This window comes from Lynx rufus, unplaced genomic scaffold (assembly GCF_022079265.1).
Source record: "Lynx rufus isolate CCGP_SWC_20201006 ecotype Redwood Valley unplaced genomic scaffold, mLynRuf1.p SCAF_2, whole genome shotgun sequence".
In the NCBI taxonomy this organism is placed as follows: Eukaryota; Metazoa; Chordata; class Mammalia; order Carnivora; family Felidae; genus Lynx; species Lynx rufus.
The window spans coordinates 179674735-179695824 of record NW_025814834.1 but is presented as its reverse complement, the minus strand read 5'-3'; the positions used below and the strand labels follow the sequence as shown (position 1 = coordinate 179695824).

General features: G+C 49.8%; 1 protein-coding gene across 1 annotated transcript in view; it reads right to left on the bottom strand.

Annotated features, from left to right (window-relative positions):
• Positions 1-20868, bottom strand: part of SLC1A7 (solute carrier family 1 member 7) — a 44226-nt gene extending 23358 nt beyond the window's left edge. The window contains exons 1-2 of the mRNA XM_047082352.1: positions 20734-20868; positions 14876-14955 (exon numbers count right to left, since the gene is read on the bottom strand). Coding sequence (XP_046938308.1) covers positions 14876-14955; positions 20734-20868 — 215 coding nt within the window. The remainder of the gene's footprint in view (positions 1-14875; positions 14956-20733) is intronic.
• Positions 20869-21090: the final 222 nt, after the last annotated feature.

Genomic DNA, 21090 nt, shown 5'->3' with positions numbered 1-21090 from the left:
GCCCGATGCGGGGCTCGAACTCACGAACTGTGAGATCATGACCTGAGCCAAAGTCAGATGCTTAAGTGATTGAGCCACCCAGGCACCCCAAAAATTTTTTAAACTGAAAAAAAAGGTGAAATTCATTTTTTGTGAAATTGATTTTAATAATTTAGCTTTATTTAACCCAGTATATCCAAAATATTATCATTTCAATGTGTAATCAATATAACAATTTCTACACTGCTTCAGGTTTAAAATTTTTAAAGTAATTTTTTAAAAAGTTAAGTTCCTCAGTTGTAGTAGCTGCATTTCAGGGGTTCAATAACTACTTATGACAAGTGGCTACCTTATTGAACTGCACAGTTTGAGTTACAGAGAAGGGAAATAAAACTCAGGGAGGTGGAGATAATCGGCCAAGCCACCCAGCTGGTAAACTGTAGAGTCAGGCGTGGAACAGGGGTTTCTGATTCAGAACGCTGTGGGGCTTCCTCCACTCTCATTGCCTCTCCACGGGACAGACTTGGTTTAACTCCTGGGGAAGAAAAGTGTCTTCTAGTTTTGGCTGACCACGATTTTAATGTGATACAGTCCATATAATGCGTCTGTAGTTCAACTCTCAGTGCTGACGACTTGTCCCATGGTAGATTTGTGGTGATGAGCTTCCCATCTTTGGAAGTATCCAAGTGGAGCTTGGATGGCCACCTGTTTGGATGCTAGATCGAGGCTTCTAGACTGAGTGGGAGGTTCCTCATGAGGCTCCAATGTCCTTTTTGGCTCTGTAATTTACAGGGAGGGGAGAACAGGTAACCTTACCTCACCTACTCCCAGCCTGGCTGGGTACTCCGTGGAGTATGATCCCTGCAGGCCCTGGGGAAGAGCCTCACGGAGCTGAGAGGTCTGGGATTCCCTCTCGAGCCATCTGGCCACCACCCAGAGCCCAGGGATTGTGGATCAAGAGATTACGCTGATTGGGAAGCAGGCTGGGCTCAAGGGCCCAGCCTGTTTCAATCTGGTAACTGCTTCACTTGCAGGGGTGGGGGAAGGGAGGAAGCAGCTGCCAGGCTCCTTACTGAGGAAGCAAAAGGCTGTTTACTGACCCTCATTTGGTTGTAACGCCAACTGCTAAGGTAGGTATCGTGACCCCTCTTGCCACCAGGAGGCACCCACTGCTGCCCGTGCCCCGCACTGTGGACAGTGGACAGACTACCTGGACTGCTGGGGGGGATGGGAGGGCCTCCCCGTTTGAAGCCCTTGGTGGCTCCCCACTGCCCTCAGAACTGTGCACACTCCTTCACGCCTTGGGTCCAGTGTGGCCTGACTCAGTCTCGTGCTCCTCACCTGTGCGCTCTGGCCACCCTGGCCTCCTGCTGCTCCCTGAACCACCTTTGCATGGTTATTCCTTCAGCCTGGAACTCTCTATGCCCCCTTTTCCACCCCACACACATTTCCCCAACCTGATACATTTCCACCTGTCTTTCCACAGTCAGCCTAGATGTCACTTCCTCTGGGAAGACATCCTTGAGGGGTCACCTCACCCTCTGCGCCAGGGAACCCCGCGTTTCCCAGTTTGTTACGGGGCACTTTGCTGGTATGCTCACCTCTGACTCTCCAGGGCCCCACCGACAATCCAGCATACGACAGGCTGGCAGGGAATGAGTGCTAGAGAAGCAGTGAGGAACCCAGTCCCCTTGCCCCTGCCCCTCCCGCACTCCTTTCCTGTCCCCTCTTACTGCTATTCATCTTTCCAGTCTCCACTCGGGCACCACCTCTCTGAAGGGCCCCTTGAGCCCACCTGGGTAGGCTAGGCAGCTCCTGTATGCTCCCACATTTATCCCTCAATAGCCGGGAGCCCTTGTCAAGTTCCTGAGCCTCTGGGTGCCTCAGTTTCCACTGGAGGATAAAATGGAGGTAAATGATGGTTCGTTGTGAGGGTAAATCTAGGTTTAGAACAGTGCCTGGTACATAATAAATATTCAATACATTGCAATTATTAGCATTTGCTCTACAACGTCATTGTCTCTTAAGTGACGGCCTGCCCCAGCAGACTGTGAGCTCCTCCAGGGAAGGTTTGAATCTGGCTCAGTTCCAGGTCCTCGAAGCCCAGGACCTGGCTTAGCCTGGGTGCAGCTTTGCTGATGTGTGTGATGTCAAACCAGGGTGCAATTCTAGATGAGACTATTAAAAGGGCGCCTTAGGTCTGATGACCATAAGCATCCATTGTGGGTTCCCAGCTTTGGTCCTCTTGCCAGGTTTAGGGGATGCCTCTGGCACTGTGTGTCTGTGTGATGTCAAGGCAGTTGGCACCAGAACTTTTGGGAACAGATGGGAGCTTTTCGGAGTGACTCTCTGGGGCAGTGCCCTCTCCTGAGTGAAGAGAATCTGAGAGGGTCTCTGGAGGTGTGCTTCAGGGCTGTTCCCTCTGCCTCTCCTTCCTGATCATTTTTATCAATGGCTTGGCCAAGGCCACTGACAGCATGTGGATCAGATTTGTAGACGACAGCTAATGTGTTGGATGAGGGAGTTGGGACTAAGCAGACCCCAGCAGGCTGGGACCACGGGCCAAGTCTGACATGATAAAACTGAGCACGGACACGTGTTGGGCCAGACCTGGCTTCCACAGCTTGGGAGAGCACAAACTCTGGGCGGGATTTGGGGGTGGGGGTTATGGGGGGTGCTGAGCCGCAGCAGCAGCAGCAAGCGGGGAGGGGACTTTGGGGTGTGTTTGCTGCTAGCTTGCTGAGTCAGCCGGGGAACGGGGCTGCCGAAGGGCCGGTGGGCCTCTGGCTGTGGGGTCAGAAGCCTGGGGAGCTTGTCTAGAAGGTCATGGACTTGCCCTGAGGTGGAGACCCACTGGGAAAAGGACAGGGGAGGGAGGTGTGTGTTACAGCTGGGGTAGGTGTCTTTGACAGAGATGCAGGCCTGGGGAAGCAGCTGAGGGGGCAGGGGCTGTGGGGGGGAATGCTGGGACTGGTGGGGAGAGCTATAGGGAAGGAGATTTCAGCTCAGCACTAGGAATAACTTTCTGCCCTGGAATGGACCACCTTGAGAAGTAGTGAACTCCCGGTCACCGGAGGTGTGCAAGCAACTTGCTAAGGCCACCCAATAAGTAGACAAAAACCCTGGTCCACTAGTATGACAACATCCATAGTCACAACAGCCTGGCACTAGGGTGTCAGAGACAGGAAGCCCCATGGCCGAGTCCTTGGGCTCTGGCCTCAGCTGACCCAGTCATGGAGGCTCCCCCAAACAGGCCCCAGGATGCAGCTGCAGGGAGTCTATCAGAAAGGCAGCTGGAAGGAGGCATCTGGGGGTCCATGACAATCCCTTCAGCCCTTCCAAGCATCATGCCTTGCTGTTTCCACCCCCAGAGCAGATGACAGGCCCAGCAGCTGACAGCAAGTGCCACGTTAGCACCGCGTTACTCTTCCCAGATGGCTCTGCCACACCCTCACCCTCAAGCCAACTCCTTCTACGACCTGAGGCAGGGTGCCCAGACTCCCACTTGGCTAAAGATGGGATCATCTGGACCTGGTACCCCCCGACCAAGGGCACAAATTTCTCTACTGCCTCTGCCTGCACATTTCCAAGGACAGAGAACCCACTACCTTCTGTCAGCTCCTCCATATGGGCTAGCTATGCTTATTAGAAAGTCCTTCCTGGTGCCAGAATGAAATCCACCTCCAGGGAAGAGAATTCCCCATTCTGGGCCCAGCTCTGTCCTCTGGAGCTACACACACCAAAGTTCTTTGGTTCCATTTTAGATGCTGTGAGCTTGGAGTGCAGAAATGGGGTGGGAAAAGGACGAGGGACCAGACGGGGGCAGGCACAAAGCCAGGCATGGGTCTGTGTCTAGTGGGACACTGCTGTCTTGTCCTCCCCAACTGCCCTCTGAAGGTCCCTCCTTCCCAGGCCCCTGGGCACCAGGACAATGCTTAACTGGGGCTTGAAAATAACATGCTCACAGATAATGTGGAAGTAACAAGCTTCAACTGAATCAAAAGTAAAAGCTGAAGGAGCTAAAGCTGCAGCCCTCAGAGCTCATGGTCTGACCATTGACCATTCTCAACCACTTGAGGAAGGCTGTATTCCCAAGTGTAATAAGGGTCAAGTCCAGTTCCTGATTCCATGAGAGCTGAACTCCTACCCCTTTCTTTCCACTAGGCAAAGAATGTCAGGTATGAGGGAGCCAGAGTGCTCCCGTGGAGGATGACTACTCTGCTCTACCATTAGGAACAACTTCCTTGGGATGCCTGGTTATGACCGGTGCCACCGTGCCATGGTAAGGAGCCCCACTCCAGAGGAAGGAAAAACCACCCCACACCGCAGAGTAAGGGAAAATAGGTCTCCTGCCTCCTCTCCCTCCACCAGGGGGGCTCTTGGTGTCTACCCACCGAGGACCCAGGCTGGGCAGCCCAAATGAGGCTTTCTCCACGTCGAATGAGACCCTCCAGTGCGATGGTTCTCCACAAAGAAGGATAGTGGGAGCTTTTCAAAACCTCCCGCACATCCCCAGACTCTAATATGTTCCCAGCCTGCCCCATGTTGAAAACTTTCTCCGGGTGTTCTGGTTCCCAGAAATGAATGAGGTGAGTTTCTGGTCCTCAAGGAACTCCATCCAGTTGGTGGAAAGACCTTCATCTGGACAACACAGAACCCTGGGTCATGGCTATGATTGGCAGGGGCCAGACGCAGGATCTGGCCTAGCCTGGGAATCCAGGCTTCCCAGAGGAGGTGGCTGCTGAATGGATCCTTGCAGGATGAGTAGGAATTCTTTACCATGAGGGGGAAAGACAAGAGAGTCTGCGATGGGTGATAAAATTGGGGAGGTTTTTGGAGTCACCAGGCTGATGGTCTGACCCCACCCACAGCCCACAGCTGGGCCATGTTCCCCTTCTTGATGAGTAAGGCGGTCAGCTGACTGGGCAAGAGGGCCAAGGACAGAATCCCAGAGCTCCCATCTGAGAGGTCAGCTGAGCTCTGCTAAGAAAAGTTGCCCCACGGCTTGAGGGGAGGAGCCAGAACACAGGCTGCCCGTTCCTCCAGCCTCCCTCTCACTCGCTGTGTGCTGGGGAGCCCGGACAGCTGCCCCCTGAACACTGGCTTCCAAACCAGACTTCAACAGCCGCTCGGCCCAGGACCATCTCCAATAAGTTAGAACGTGGGTGTTTGGGAGTTTTCTGCCAAGCTAGAGTTCCTCAGGAAGGGGGAGAAGGGAGTGTTAGGTTTCTTTGGCCAAACATGATTTCCTGATTCTAAGAAAAATCAGTTTCAAATTTTTACAAGAAATGGAAAGGAAAACAATAAATACAAAGGAATGCGCATGCACACACATACATGCACACCATATGCACATGTAAAGACACACACCACGCAGTCACACACAAACCCACACACGCACTTGGATTTCTTTGCTGTGATGTGAAGCCTACAAAACATTCTGCCATGTTCGGCATCAGTGAATCACAAACACATGGATTCAGTTTCCCTTGAATGATGCCTGGTTTAAGAAATTGAAGGATGAGGGGAGAGGAGGGTTTGGCAAAGAACAAACAGAGAATTGGAGGCCCTCGCTGGATCCAGATGCTGGGCTGACCCACCCCTGCTTTCTGGTGTTGCCTGTCTGGGGATGTGTGAAAACAAGGCTCAGTTGACTCCCCAAGCTTAGAAGCAAACGGTGGGGCCTTGATGGGCCACCAAAAAACAAAAATAAGAAAGCACCTGCTGGGAACTGTTTTGTAAATTTGCAGGTGGCATTGTGTCTATTCTATGGCCGAGGCCAAGAGTGTGGTAAATAATAGAACTCGAGGTAACTCTGGAGTCGTGGGACACAGTGATGCCCCAAAAGGATATCCAGCAGCATCCTAAGTGTCAAGTGAAAGGAAAAGGGCTTCACAAACTCTGTTCCAGCCCAAGTGCAAGATGAAAACAAGATTATGGAGATGAGGGTACAGCATGGACAATTCTTATGACATCACATTGAGTGAAAAAGAAAAAAGAAGCACCTAGATTTCTTTTTGCAGAAAGTAACAGTAAGGTATCCTCCAAGAATGTAAAGGAACAGAAAATTGCCAGTACTCTTTGAGATAAACTGTATATTAAAAGGAAAAGGGATCGGAGTAGTGACAGGTGCTATCATTGAGAGGAAACAGGAAAGGAAGGCCCCCAAGGCTCCAAAGGCTTGACTTTTCTAGTGGAAGAGGCATAATTCACATGGGATCAATCAGCAGTGGGGCACAGAGAAGAGCGCTGAGAGCTGCAAAGCCCTCAGGACCTACCCAAGCACCACCCATGGGAGGGGAGCCCTCATTCAAGGGCTTTGACAATGCTGTGGCATGTCCTAACCATCAGACTATTGCTAGGCCAATGTGACGGGAGGCGGGATTTTCTAAATTTTGTCTGAGGCTTCTTCTATAGTCTCCTTGCAGCCGACTTAATTTTTGGAAAACGTTTTCAAATGGCAAATATAAGGTGAGAAGGCACACTTAGTCCAGGGGAAAGGAGAGATTTTGGGGGTTGACGGACACATCTTAAGACCTTGAGACTTTAAGAGCTGCATGCAGAGCTATGAAAGGGTGCATCAGTTTGCATGAGAGGCCCAGGAGCCTTCTGAGAGAAAAGAGACTAAGATCCCAACCCCTGCTCCCTGTGATTTGAAGTTAGGGTCAGGGTATACCAGGGTGCCTATGACCACGATCTGCTGGCACTAAAAGCCCCCAGGGCTAATGCAACAGTGGGAGAAAAGGGACCAGAGCTCAATCCCAAGGAGCCACACTCAGGGCATGGCTGCCTTGAGGAACAACGACCGGGCACTTCAGTGGGTCTAGGAGCCAGAGCAGGAATATGCACCTGCTTATTGTGCTGACTTGAACCAGACCATGCAGGACCTGTGTTCCACAGCGACACCATGCGGTAGGAACCAGAGCAGCAGGGCTAGAGGTAAGATCCAATGTTCCAGTTCCATCTACTTGGCTGGAAGCTCACCGAAGGAAATAAGCTGACTTTGGCCAATGGGACGAGCCTCAAGAGGAAGACACTAGGCTTCCCGCTGTACAGAGGAGTAGGACCATATTCAGCATATTCAGTTCTGAAGTCAGTACATAAAGCAAAAACCAAGTATAATTAAATTTGTCTTGAAGGTCCCTTAAGTTGCCCATGAAGTTGAGGAGGCATAGTTTTATATAAGTTCACTCAAGGCAGTTTTCTTCCCGACTTGAAATGGGTTTGCTGTTTCTTTAGGTGAACACCAGCTGAAGCAGTCTGAGTACACTCAGAAGCCATGATGTAAAGGGGAAAAAAACAAACCCAATCTCCTCTTCATGCCCTAGAATCACAATTGCTGCAGGGAGAGGCTCACACTTTGAGAGGCACATGGGGACCAAGACTGGCTTAGTGCAAAGCACACCCACCTCAAGAGCACAGCTCTTTGAATGGGGGCAGCCTCCTGCTCCTTTAAATTATTTTTCTCTGTTTTCCACAGCATACGTAACTGACTTTGCTTAAGTTAAATGCACATATGATGGGACTCCACCAGGTGGGACCCAGAAAATAACTAAAGTGGCAAACCTGAAGTCACACTGGTTTTACAATTAAAAACTCAAATCGTCCTGCGGGCAGACATGTAACCAGTGGGTTCCCCAAGTGGTGAGGCTACAGGGAGAAACGCTCTGGCCAGACTGTGCGCACCTGTGCTCCTTAGCAGTTATATGTATAACCAGTCGTATGTAAAACTTTGTGAATGAATAAGTTGGCATTTGGTTTATTTGGTTGCCTCTTGTCAGCATCAGAGGACTGGCCCAGCCAGCGCAGGGGCTCAGATGAGGGTGAGCTTCTGAAGCAGTCAGCCAAGGACTACACCCTACACCCTGGGCTTCGTGATTCACTACTAAGAATAAGAGCAAACATTTATAGGGAAAAAAAGATAACAGTGGCAGAATTAAGACTGAAGGGTAATGGGGGATTTTTTCCCTCAATTATCTAAAGTGCCTGTAAGTATAGAATTTTATTTATTTATTTTTAATTTTAGACACACAGAGAGGGAGCACAAACAGGGGAGAGGGGCAGAGGGAGAGAGAGAGAGAGAGAGAGAGAGAGAGAGAGAGAGAGTGAGAATATTAAGCAGGCTCCATGCTCAGTATGGAGCCTGATGTGGGGCTCGATCCCACGACCTGGAATCATGACCTGAGCCCAAATCAAGAGTCAGATGCTCAACCAACTGAGCCACCTAGGTGCCCCTATAGAATTTTTTAAATACAAAAAAATATTTAAAGGCAACTCCTAACCATCCTCCAAGCATCAGTTCAAATGTTGGTCATGAAACTTCCCTGAATTCTGCCTTAGCTGCCTTTCCACTGCTCTTAACCCATTTAATATTCATTTATTAGGTACCTACTCTATAGTAGGCCCTGGGATGTTCCTGTAAAAGAGATAGAGAAATTTATTTTCTTTTCAAAAAAATTTTTAACACTTATTTTATTTTTGAGAGACCGATCACAAGCAAGGGAGGGGCAGAGAGAGAGGGAGACACAGAATCTGAAGCAGGCTCTAGGTTTGAGCTGTCAGCACAGAGCCTGATGCGGGGCTCGACCCCATGAACCATGAGATCATGACCTGAGCTGAGGTTGGATGCTCAATCGACTGCACCACTCAGGTCCCCTGAGAAACTTATTTTCTTCAGAATTATTTTTATAGTAAGAGAGTTGTCCTTGTTTAGAAGAAATTCCTCGATAAGCTACTTGGACCAAGAGCTGAGCAGCACCCCACCCTGCCCCAGTCCAAGAGCAGGGCATGCGTGGAAATGACTTGTAAAAGACGAGGAGGACAGGATTTCTGGCTGGTCTTGGAATAGGGGTAGAGAGAAGGGAGGTGGGGAGAGAGAAAGAAAGAAGTGGCTACACCCTAAACTGACCCTCCAATGATCCACACCCTTGTATACTCTCCCTCCCTAAGTGTAGGTGGGATCTGGAACTTGCTTCTAACTAATAGAATATGGCAAAGGTGATGGGATGTCCCTCCCATGATTATGCTATAAAGGACTGTCTCAGAAGACTGGAGAGTGAGGGATCCTCCTTCTGGCCTTGATGAAGCAAAAAACTATGTTGGGAATTGCCTTTGGAGAGAGCCAGCAGGCAGAGAACCACAGGTAGCCTCTAGGACCCAAAGGTGGCCTCCAGCTGATAGCCATTAAGGAGGGGGGCCCTCGGACAAACAGCCACAAGGAAATGACTTCTGCCACCAACTCAAATGAGCTTGGAAATAGATTCTTCCCCAGCCAAGACTTCAGAGGAGAACACAGCTCAGCTTACACTTTGCAGCCTCATGAGACCCTGAGCAGAGGATCCAACTAAGCCATGCCTGGGATTCTGAGCCACAAAAGTGGTAGATAATAAATGGGGGTTGTGTTAATTGGCTAAGTTTGTGGTAATTTGTTCCATAGTAATAGATAACGAATGTACAGAGAGAGAGAGAGAGAGAGAACCACGAGATGGCTGAAGGGCTTACACTTCTCAGTGTAATCCTTACCTGTGATCTTGCTCCCAACTGTCAATGAAAATTGCTAAATTTGTGTACTGTTTGAAGCAGGGATATGTGTGTGCATGGGAGACTGACGAAGGCTGTCCCCTGACTAGTTGCAGGAATGCGAGGGCAGAGGAGAGCCAGAGGTAGTGAGCACTAGGGTTCATGGAGGATGAGGAGACTTCGACACCCATCACACGGGGAATGGCTCTGGGCACAGGTGACGTGTGTGTGCCATGTGGACGTGCATGGCACCTCGTCCACGTGCCTGGGAAGGCTGCCATGAACACAGGTGCGCAGGACTCAGACCTACATGCAGGTCTGTATCAGTGTTCCCAGGTGTGCCTGAGTCGAGAGAGACTTTCCAGAGAGAGTGACACGTAAGCCACAGGTGCTAAGTGAAAGCACGAAGGAAGAACAGGTCACCCAAAGGGGTTGCCTGCTGAGAGCAAAACGGGTGCAAAACAGGTTCATGAAACATCTCATCTGGGCCTTGGAGAAGCCTTAATAAGTTAGAGAAAACATGCTACATTCGTAATATATCAGGAGCTATGCTGGGTGCTCCAAGTACATGATCTTATTTCATTCTGAGAATAACCCTGTGAGGGAGGTGGGTGTTGTCCCCATTTTACAGGGAAGGTCACTAAGGCTCAGATGCTGGGACTTGATTAGGGTCACACGTCCAGTAAGTGCTCTTCCCCTGGAGTCTCCTGCAGATTCTCAGCCACACCTACCAGTACTGTTTGCTCCCCTCCCTCACTGCAAATTAGGAAGCCACAACTGGCCAAGGGGAGGTTGCACTCAGCTGGACTATGGCATGCTTGTCTGAGGAGGGGGCTCAGGCCAGGTGCTGGTTTGGAGTGGATTCTAGAGACAAGATGTCCAAGAGCTGGAAGATGCTAGACTGTGGGAAGACTGACTGAGCTGGGCTCCAACCCAGGCTGGCTCGAGTTGGGCGTCCTTTCTCTAAAACAAAGTGTTTCTGTGACTGTCCCCTTTCCAGATGGTGAGACTCCTGAAGGCAGGCATAGGATCTTATCATCCTTTGTGTCAACTGCCCACCATTACCACCCATATTTCTTTATACCTCATCATCCCTCTTTGCTCGTCTATTCATTTTCTGTCTCCTGCAAAAATCTGTTACACTGACCACCACCATTGACAAGGGGGACAATGAACCCGACCCCCTCCCAGTATCTCACATAAAAACACAGTGATGCACATGGTCCTTCTCCATGGAGGGGTCACAGCGACTGGTGACCTTGGCAGAGGGAATTCTTGGCCTAGGAGTGGCTCATCCAGATAGGAATGCTGTTTCACTACTGTACAAAAAAAGGGGTCTGTACCCCGTCATGCGGTGTGCCAGCTGTGACTGTGAATTCATTGAACTAACAATACTGAGTACACCCAGGGTTATGAGCAGCACCTGCGGTGGAGACCGGTCATCATCAATCGTTATCAATAAATAAAGAGCTGGGAGAACTGCACGCGGCACCTTGAGCTGGGTCTTGCACGCAGAGTGAGGCTTTAATTGGGAAGAGAAGAGGGCATTCGTGGAAGGAGGAACAACGGGAGCAAAGGTATGGAGGCAGAAAAGCATGCGGCCCACTTAGGGGCTACTGACGTAACCAGCCTGATCCCAGGGACGTGGCATAGGAACGGGGTGGCAGGTTCTGCTGGAAAAGAGGTGGCCTGGCACCCAGAATTGCAGGTTATCGGACCTGGGAGCAAATGTGCCTTAATGTGTATCCTCCCACTGCCCTGGAGCGGTTACCCTGCAGAAAATCCCTGACCTCTGAACTGTCGAGGCAGCTCTGGCGATTTTGCTCTGCCCTGAGTGGTAACACGGGAGTGGCTGCTCCTGGAGGACAGGGGTCACAGCCTTGAAGTGGCCAGGAGCAAGCGCTCGGGGAACTGTGGGCGACCGATGGATGGATGGATCACAGTTGAAGCTAAAGGAAGGTGAGTTCAAGGACAGAGGGTTTGGGGCTTGGAAATGTGTCATTTTTTCCCCCTTAAGAAGGTTCGATTCTCCCTTAGTAGGAGAATATGAAAGCACTTCCATTTTTCAGTGACACGGTTGCTCTGCACGAGCCCAAACTGTATAATAAACAAAGGAAATGTGTGAACACACACTGGCTTTTCTCAAGTTAATACCGCATTCCATTCCCAGCCCAGAGAAAGCACTTCTGTCTAGTGAGAGACAGGACTTGGAGAGCTGCGCAGGCCCTTAGTTGCTAGGTAAGCTGGGTAAACCGAGGCCCAGAGTGAAGGTGCCTTACCTAAGATCATGTGATAATTTGTGGTAGCAGCATGTCTAGGTCCCAGGTCTCTGACTGACTCCAGGCCTTTTTAAAAGTCAAACGACTTGCCCAAGATCACACAGCCAGAAACCAACAGCGCCAGGGTGGGAGCCCAGGTCTGTGGGACTCCAAGTCCATGCAAACCCTCTGTCTTTGAGGTATTTCTGTTCTGAGTATGCGGTGACACCTGGACAGTAAAGGACGGTCATGGCAAAGGACCGTAAAGCCACCTAACAGGATTCCTGCACCTTATATCATAATAAATCCAGGGGAAAAGGAGAAAAGAGAAGAGTCCTCTGCTTCTTCCATTGACACACTTACCTAGCTGTCATGTAACCGTCTGTTTTCTCCCTCACAGCCTGTGAGCTCCGCCGGGACTGACCCTCACTGATCTCTGTATGTGCAGCACCCAGGACAGGGCCAAGTGCCCAGAGAGCACAATGCCTGATTGTTGAATCCCTTCACTGATTCACTTGACAAGTATTAAGGAGTACCTACTATGTGCCAGGCACTTGGCTAGGTCCAGAGTGGAACCTCAGCAGACTACTGTCTCTGCCTTTACAGACTTTACAGTCCCTGTGGGAGATCAAGAAACAAGCAAACAAGTGAATACATACAGGACAACAGTGGATGGTAAGGGCTGTGCCGGGAAAGGAATAGGGTGTGGTGAGGGAGAGTGAAGGTGGTAGTGAGGGGGGATGGGTGGGGCGGGCCTTTCTAAGGCAGTGACAGTGACATGGAGATCTAAAGAAGAGGAAGAGGAGGGGGAAATGGGTGATGGGCCTTGAGGAGGGCACTTGTTGGGATGAGCACTGGGTGTTGTATTTAAGCGTTGAATCACAGGAATCTACCTCCAAAACCAAGAGCACACTGTATACACTGTATGTTAGCCAACTTGACAATAAGTTATATTAAAAAAAAAACAGATCAAGAGGAAGAGATATGAAGTGTTGGAGGCAGAAGGAACAGCATGTGTGGAGACCCTGAGGTGGGGGAGGGTCAGTCTGGTCTAAAAGGCCAATGGGACTGGAGTGAGTGGGGCCTGGCATGAGGTAGGGTGCAGGCAGGGAAGGATCAGGCAGGGCCTCTGAGATCAGGGTAAGGGCGGGAGAGTTTGTTCTAAATGCCATGGAATGTCATGTTCATTCGGGTTAATGAATGGCATGGCCCAGATGGCTTTTCAGGAGGTCACTCTGACCACTGGGTGGAGAACGGGTAGGAGGGGAGCAAGGACCAAAGCCAGGAGGCCAGTGAGGTTACTGTGGAGTCTGGACCCGTGTGGTGGGGGTGAAGCTGGGTTGGCACTGGGAGGCAGAACCAGACGCAGTCACTGGCAGACTGGCTGGTGGTGGGGATGGGACGGGAATAAGCAAGGAGGTTTGAATAGCTGGGTGGACGGAGCTGCCGTGTAATGACAAGCAGAAAACAGGAGAAGGAACTGGTTTGTGGGGTAAAATCTCAGGCTGGTGACACTAAATTTGAGACACCTGTTGAACATCCAGGAGCGATGTCAAATAGGTAGTTCAAGTGTGGTGCTCAGAAGAGAGGTCTGGGGGGGAAATCTGTACTTGGAGTGTTGGGCTTCTGGGTCGTACCTCAAAGCCATGAGAATGGACGAGAGAAGTCTCGAAAGCGACGACATTCAGAGTGGAGTAGAGGAAGAGAAGCTAGGATAAAGGGGCAGAAAGCAGGCAACCACAGAGGCGGGGGGGAGGGGAGCACCAAGAGGAGGATTTCAAGAGGGAAAGGGGGGGGGATCAGCTGCTCTATCGAGTGTAGCAACTGCTGTGGAGAGAGAGGTCACACAGAGCAGGAACTGAGAGTGTCCTTTGGATTTAGCAACATGGAAGCTACTGGTGACCTTGACAGATTCACTGACCCAGTGAATGACTCAAAAGATGCATAGAGAGGAGATGACAAGCAGAGTGGGTTGGGGAATCAGGGAAAGCTTCTGGAGGGAGGGAAGCTGCGTTTCAGCAGAGTCTTGGATGGGATGGAGGCTGAGTCCTGAGAGACCTAAGTGCTGCCTGCAGGAAGTCGAACTGTACTTGACAAAGCACCCCTGCGGGGAGTAGAGAGTGCCTCCCCACACTAGAGAGAAAGGGGAGAGGAGTTGGCTCATGTCTCAGGGCTCAGCAGCAGGGAGGCTGTGAAGCGATGACCCTGCCCTAAGGGACAGAGCCCACTACCCTCCTCCAACACACACATACAGGTCTCAGAGATGTGTGCACCTCCCTCCCTGCAGAGAAGTCCTGGGAGGTGAGGATTCCAAACCCACAGCCTCAGAGCAATGAAGGGCTCTTAGACACCACCTGGAGCAGCCAGCTTGTTATAGGTGGGGAAATCTGAGACGCAGAGAGGGTCAAGGGCTTGCTCAAGGCCACACAGCATGCCATTGGTAGAGACAGGTGATCTCCAGTGATTTCCAGTGGTCCTCCCCCAGTGAGTAAAGTCTGAATTCTTAAGCCTGGCATAAAAGGTCTTTCATGCCGGGGCAAGAACCTCCCCCCAATTTCAGCTCCCACCACCCTTCCTCACACTCTGTGACCCAGTCCTTCGAACATCTAGCACATGCAAGTATATAGTCTGGTACAGTCCTTGCAACAACCCTTTGGAGTAGGTGCTATTATTCTCATTGTATAGGTGAGGGAACTGAAGCTCACAGGAGTTTGGGAACCGTCCAAGGTTGCAGAGCTGAGCCAGCATATTATCTCATGAGTGTCTCCAAAGTTGTCTTTTCCCCACACCCAGCTGCATTCACCATAAAGAGCCCCTCTGCTGGGAAGCAATCCCTGAACTCCCTGGCCCTGAGCTACCTGGGAGCCAGGTCACGTCCTATGACACCAAGTCACTTTTTTAAGTCACTAAAAAGTCCATTGAATGGGACTGAAATAACTTGTGCCACTGAACGACCCAGGCTTCAGCAGCCCGTGCCACACCCGAGTGCCCATAAAGACCCCCAATCACAGTTTTCAGGCCAGCCACCCACAGCAGGAGCAGGGCACCTACTGAATCTGTACAGAATCTTCTCCCCTCCCAGCCCTGGCCTCCCAGCCAAACACCTGCCCCTCCCTCACCTGGAGACCACCAGTGGCAGGATCAGCATCTTCAACATCCTCATCAGGAGCTCTCCAGGAAACTGGAAGTAACTAATTTCCTGAAAATGCAGGAAGAGCTGGGGTTATAGCAGGCAGTACCGACCTCACAGCTGCTCCATTCTTTACAACGTTCAAAGCCCTGATTCACCCACCCTCTCTTGTCCAGCACGTGGACAGCAGAGTCCACAGAGGAAGCACTGGCTTTGGAGCCAAACAGACTTGGGTTCTAATCTTGACCCCCTGTAACTAGCTGTGTGGCCTTAAGCTAGTTACTCGATCTCTCTGAGTTTTTCTCATCTGTAACAAGGGTAACAACTACTTCATAGGATCATTTGGAGGCTTAAATGAGAGGAGGTACATAAAGTACCTGGCAGAGTGCCTGGATGAGAGTAAATGTTCAGTAATCACAGTAAATGACAGCTCTCCTCCACCTCTGCACCATTCATCTGCCCATTCATGGTATAATTCATGTAGCAGATGGTAAGTGCCAAGAGGACAGGGCCATATACTGTTCACACGTTCATTCAGCCCATATGGCCAAGCATCGTGCTGGGTACCCCAGAATGAATTAGGCACAGTTCCTGCAACGGAATTCTCAGTCTAGTTTATGGGGAGACTGACTCATCCACAGAGCATGACATTCTTGAGTCAGTTTCTTCTTCTGCCTTGGGCCCGTTCTCCGGTGCCTCCCCACCCCCAACCCATCCTGGCATCATCATGGGTTCTTGCCAGCCTCCTGGCAAAGGAGAGAGAATCGGGTTGGTGGGACACCATCCAGTATAAAGAGCCCCTACCGGGCAGAGTTCTTACATTGGCTTCCTCACAGGCCGCTGGGTCTAGCCTACCCTTGGGGCCTTGGATTAGGTCTCCTCGCCCGTCAGCTGTCTCCAGAGTCACATGTCCAGAACCTGACAGCTGAAGTAGAAGGGGTCACTAAGCCCAGTTGAATTTCATATGAATTTCGTATGAACAACAAATAATTTTTTTAAATGTTTATTTATTTTTGAGAGAAAGAGAGTGAGTGAGAGAGTGTGCTACTAGGGGAGGGGCAGAGAGAGGGATACAGAAGATCCAAAGTGGGCTCTGAGCTGTCAGCACAGAACCTGATTCCAGGCTGGAACTCACAAACTGTGAGATCATGACCTGAGCCAAAGTCGGACCCTTAACCAACTGAGCCACCCAGGCGCCCCAACAACAAATAATTTTTGTTGTTCACTTGAAATTCAAATTTAACTGAGTGTGCTGTTTTTAAGTTTTTTTTTTAACGTTTATTTATTTTTGAGACAGAGAGAGACAGAACATGAACAGGGGAGGGTCAGAGAGAGAGGGAGACACAGAATCTGAAACAGGCTCCAGGCTCTGAGCTGTCAGCACAGAGCCCGACGCGGGGCTTGAACTCACGGACCGCGAGATCATGACCTGAGCCGAAGTCGGACGCTTAACCGACTGAGCCTCCCAGGCGCCCCTGTTTTTAAGTTTTTAAATTCAATTTAATTGTTTTGCTATTTCTAGCAAACCATGCTTGAGGCCACCTTCCTGAGGGTAAGGTTGTGGGTGAGGCCGGTACAGGGACTTTCAAGCACCATCCAAGTTAAATTTTTGTACTTGGACCCATTTTTTTTTTTTTAAACATAACACTTGGTTAATAGTCTGATACTTTGAAAAGCCCCAACTCATAGAATTTTGGTGCTGAGAAAGCGGTTTTAAAGATCTAGTTCAGCTGAGCCAAGAGAGGGAGGGGACTTAGCAGTGACTGTGCAGGACCAGAAATCAAGCCTCCTTGTCCCGTTCTACTGTGGTTTCCAATGAGCCAGAAAGTCTTTAAAAAATAAGGGTGAATGGGAGAGAAACTTCTGAGTCCCATGAGCATGAACAAAAATGCTTTATTGTGCCCTTATGTCCGATAGTAGTCTGGCCAAATATAAGATTCTTAGTTTGAAAGAATTTCCCTCCCCCTTGTCTTCTAGATTCTAGAGTTGCTTATGATGTTTGGAACCATTCTTCCTATCCCTTAGCTGAGACTTGTTCTATTCCCTCAGATCCATTGAAGGAATATCTGTCAATTTCCAGTTTTCTGTAATTTTCATGAGGTGATGTACCACAGGACGAGATTTTCTGATTTTCTTCTTCTTTTTTTTAAATTCATAGTGGTGTGCATATTTTTTGCTTCTGAGAAAATGTCTTATATTCTCTGTGAAATTTTTCTCTCCATATGTTCTGCTAGCTCTCTCTAAAACTCTTATTAGGGCGTTGGATGTTGGACACCTCTGACTTCCTTATATTTTCTTTTATTTTCATCTCTTCTTGTTTTACGTTCTGGGAGATCCCTGCAACTTTATGCTAGCTACTGACATTTTTATCTTGGTTCATAGATGTTTAATTTCAAAAAGTCTTTTGTGTTTTTAGATTGTTCTTTCTTTTTGCATCCTGTTCTGTTTTACAGTCATGGTATCTTCTCTCACATGTCCAAAAAACTTAAGAAAAGATTTAAATGTTTTTTTCTATTTCCTGCATTGTCTCTGCTTCATAGAGACCCTCTTTTCTGTTTAGTCTCTTTCTGTTAGATGCTTTGACCTTGGCTTCTGCTCATATGTGTGAGGCACTAAACTTCTGTGTGCATGAGTGAAGCTTGTCAAGTGATGGCTCCTCAAAGGAAGGTAACAGGTGACAGTCTGACTTTTGTATTGGGGATAGGATGGGATGGGGAGGAATCCCCTTGAGAGCAGAATTTGGAGATGTTTTCTCTGAGGCTTCAGTTAGAAGCCTCTTCCTAACTCCAACTAGGGGGTGAGGGTGTGTCTAAGCCCAGGTGACAGCAATCTTTGGGGATCCTGCTAATTGGTGGGACGCATGTGCCTCATCACCTCCCCTCTCCCAACACACACAGGTGGGCCTGATATCCCTAAATCAAGCTTCTCTGGCTCTTTGGGACAGGCAGGACAGTAGAGATGGGTGGAAAGGAATCTCCCCATTACATGAACTGGAGGGGACTTAGGGGCCTAACTGCTCTGGTTAACAAAATTCCAACCAATGCCCCTGATTTCACCTCCATACTTCACGTGGCCTCCTGCAGCTCTGTGCACTTTCAAGTGCAGAACCTTTCTAGAGTCCTCTAAGCCAAAGTGATGTGGCATCTACTTCTACAGACACAGGTTTTAGCTTTCTGTGCTTCTACTAAGTGCAATCATTCAACTCTATCCACTTCCCTTCTTGCCTAATTTATTGTACTCGCTCGACTTCTTTTCTCCACTCTCTCCTTTCATATTCTCCTGGGAGTTTATTTCTTTAAACAATTCCATTACTATAATTTTAGTGGGATTCGAGGAAGGAAAGGAAGATGGATGCAATTGTAAATTCACCGTGGTTTCACCGGAACTCTCAAAATAATCTGTATTTTTTTAATGAGATACTATTTCCAAAGAGAAAATCTGTGATTTTCTAAGTTCTTTTCACAAGTAGGACATTCTTCCATTGTGCAAATTGTTTATGACTTTTGACTGTTGCATAAGCTTACAAAATAAGGGTTTAGTTTCTGAGTCACTGGCAGAGATCACAGAAACAACTCCTGGATTTCAAAGTAAGATGCTGAGAAAGCCAATTCCTGCCAAATAATTGTTCTAAGACTTCACATCCTTTCTTCAATTTATCTGGCAGGTTAATCCAGACCGGAACACATTTGCATTTCCAAGCAGATGGGGCAGGCCGCTTTGGCAAAGGAGGCCCCGGAGGAGCTTGGCTTTTAATGAGAAGCATTCCAATTTGTTTTCACAAAATAATCTTCCTGCAGGAAATATATTTTTTGTTGCTCGGGGAAATTAAAGAAAGTAGATTGCAGATTGTTTGTGCCATTGCCAGTTTAATTTGGCAAAGAGTCAAGGGTTGTCTCTGTGACAAGCACTGAACTAGACTCACATTTTGGCTCGTGAAAGCCCATGTGATATTCATCAAGTTAAATTCTGATGGGAGGGATAGACACCTGCACAAAGGGCTCCGAAGCAAGACAGCTGGCAGCTGGTGACAGCAGAAGGCTGAGCGTGGCATGAGTGTGGGAGCAGAGTATTAGTTCAGAGTGAGGCAGGTCTGGAAGAACTTTTATAATATATGGAATATGAGATGGTTCCTGGACATAGGTCGGACTTGGACAGGTAGATAAGGGAGAGGGGAGTGAAGGACCAGCCACTCAGCACCGCTGTAATTCATTCGTTCTTCCACATGCTGTATGAATCCTTGTTTATTCTCAAAACAATCCCGGTGGACATACAGTGCCCCCCACTCCAGATGAGGAAAACGAAGCCCAGAAAGGAGACAGCATTTTGCCTGTCACAGCCATTTACTAGCAGAGTCAGAGTCCGGGGTCTGGGAGCCACCACTGCTCCCAGAGTCCATGCTTCTCCCTAAATAGCCGAGAGTAGCTTAACAGTGTTACTGCTGTAATAGGGGCTCAGTTCTCAGGGACGCGGTGTTTCCCTTTTCATGGGGGACCAAATCTGATGCCTTGAGCCCCAGGTGTATTGACACCTGGTATCCGTGAGCTGCAGGAAGAGGAAATTTATGAAATAGGGGATCTTCCAAGAGCCCATCAGCAAAGACTCCTTGCACAAACGCGAGACGAGCTACTTGAAGCCCTTTTCCGGCCAGGCCTCATCCTTAGCCTTGTCTTCGGCCTGCCTAGCCCAGTTATAGCAAAAATCCTGCCAAGTCAGTTTAGGGAGAATGCCCCCTCTTTACGTTCAGCAAGAATCCTGCTAAGTTGATTTAGCAGGAATCCCTTCACCCTCCATGTTTCCTCTTAGCAATTTTCTATCTGTTGGCCCCTTACCATGCTCATTGGCTCTAAATCCTCAGCTGTCTTTGTTGTGTTCGGACTTAAGCCTGATCTCTCTCTCCTATTTCCATGGTCCTGAATAGTCCTGAATAAAGTCTCCCTTACTGTTACAAGCATCAGAATAATCTTTTCTTTAATGCCGTATGAGTGTCCTTCCCTGTCCCGTGGGAGATGGGTGCCGAGAGGGAAAGGGGCCCTTGCTCAGGCCGTCACACAGGCCGGAAACCTGGGGGCCTGCCCTGATTTCCTGCCCTGCATCCAATCCGCCACCACATCCTGAGGGCTCCTCTTTTGGAAACAGGTCTCACAAGCGCCCTGTTCATCGTGCTGTAGGTCTCACCCCTGCAGCCACCCTCTCATTTGGTCCCCTGCCTGTATCACTGCCTCAGCTTGCACTCAGCACCAGAATGATCTCTCCAAGCTGAGATCTGACCATTTCACTCTCCTGCCCCAAACTACTCATAGTTGTCCCAGGCCTGTGCTTGGTGATGGGATCCAGAAGCCCGATGGCCCCTGAGCTCCAGCCCCTGCCTCATAGTGTACGTTCCAGCTGCCATGAACAGCCTGCTCCATACATGCCCAAATCTTTCATGGCCCTGCATCTCACTCCTGCTGTTACTTCTGCCTGGCGTACGCTTCCTGGCTCTCTGTTCACCTGAGCTGCTGTAAGAGGTGTTCTCTGATGCCTGCCTTGCATTCTTACACGTCCTCATTCTTCCTGTTCCCATGCCTCTTGGCCCTGTGGTTCTTCTAAGGAGATGTCCTTGCCTCTCACTCACCTGGTGATGCCATTTGTAACCACTTCCTGCACCATTTTATTGGACCTCACTCCAGTCCTGCAGTGTTTTATCACACCCGTGCTACAGATGAGAAAACTGGGACCCAGAGAGGCAGAGTGCCTCACCCACTGTCACGTCACCAGGGAGTCGGGGCGTGGGACTGTGATTCCCAGGTCCCTCGGGCCCACATACCCCTCCTCGATGGGGACCCGGTGAAGCTCTGGGTGGCTGACCTGTGGTGATAGGCGACGGGTCCTCAGGAAGAAGCCGAGAAGGCAGCCCACGGTGACAGATAGCACAGACAGGATGAGCAGTCCGTTCCGCTTGCACACATCCCTCCCTCGTGCCAGGACGGCGCCTGGCACCATGGTGAGCCCAGTCTGCTGGCACAAAGCACAGCACCATTCCATGCACGTGAGGCCAGCCGGGGGCTCGGCGTCCCAGCCGGGGGCACTGGCTGCTCAGCAGGCAGGTGGTCAGGGTTGCTAAGCACCAGTCGCCAGCCCCACGGCCATGGCCTGTGTGTCTGCCCCAGAGGGAAGCCACAATCCTATTACCGGCTGCGTCATTAGGAGCCAGGAAAGGATCAG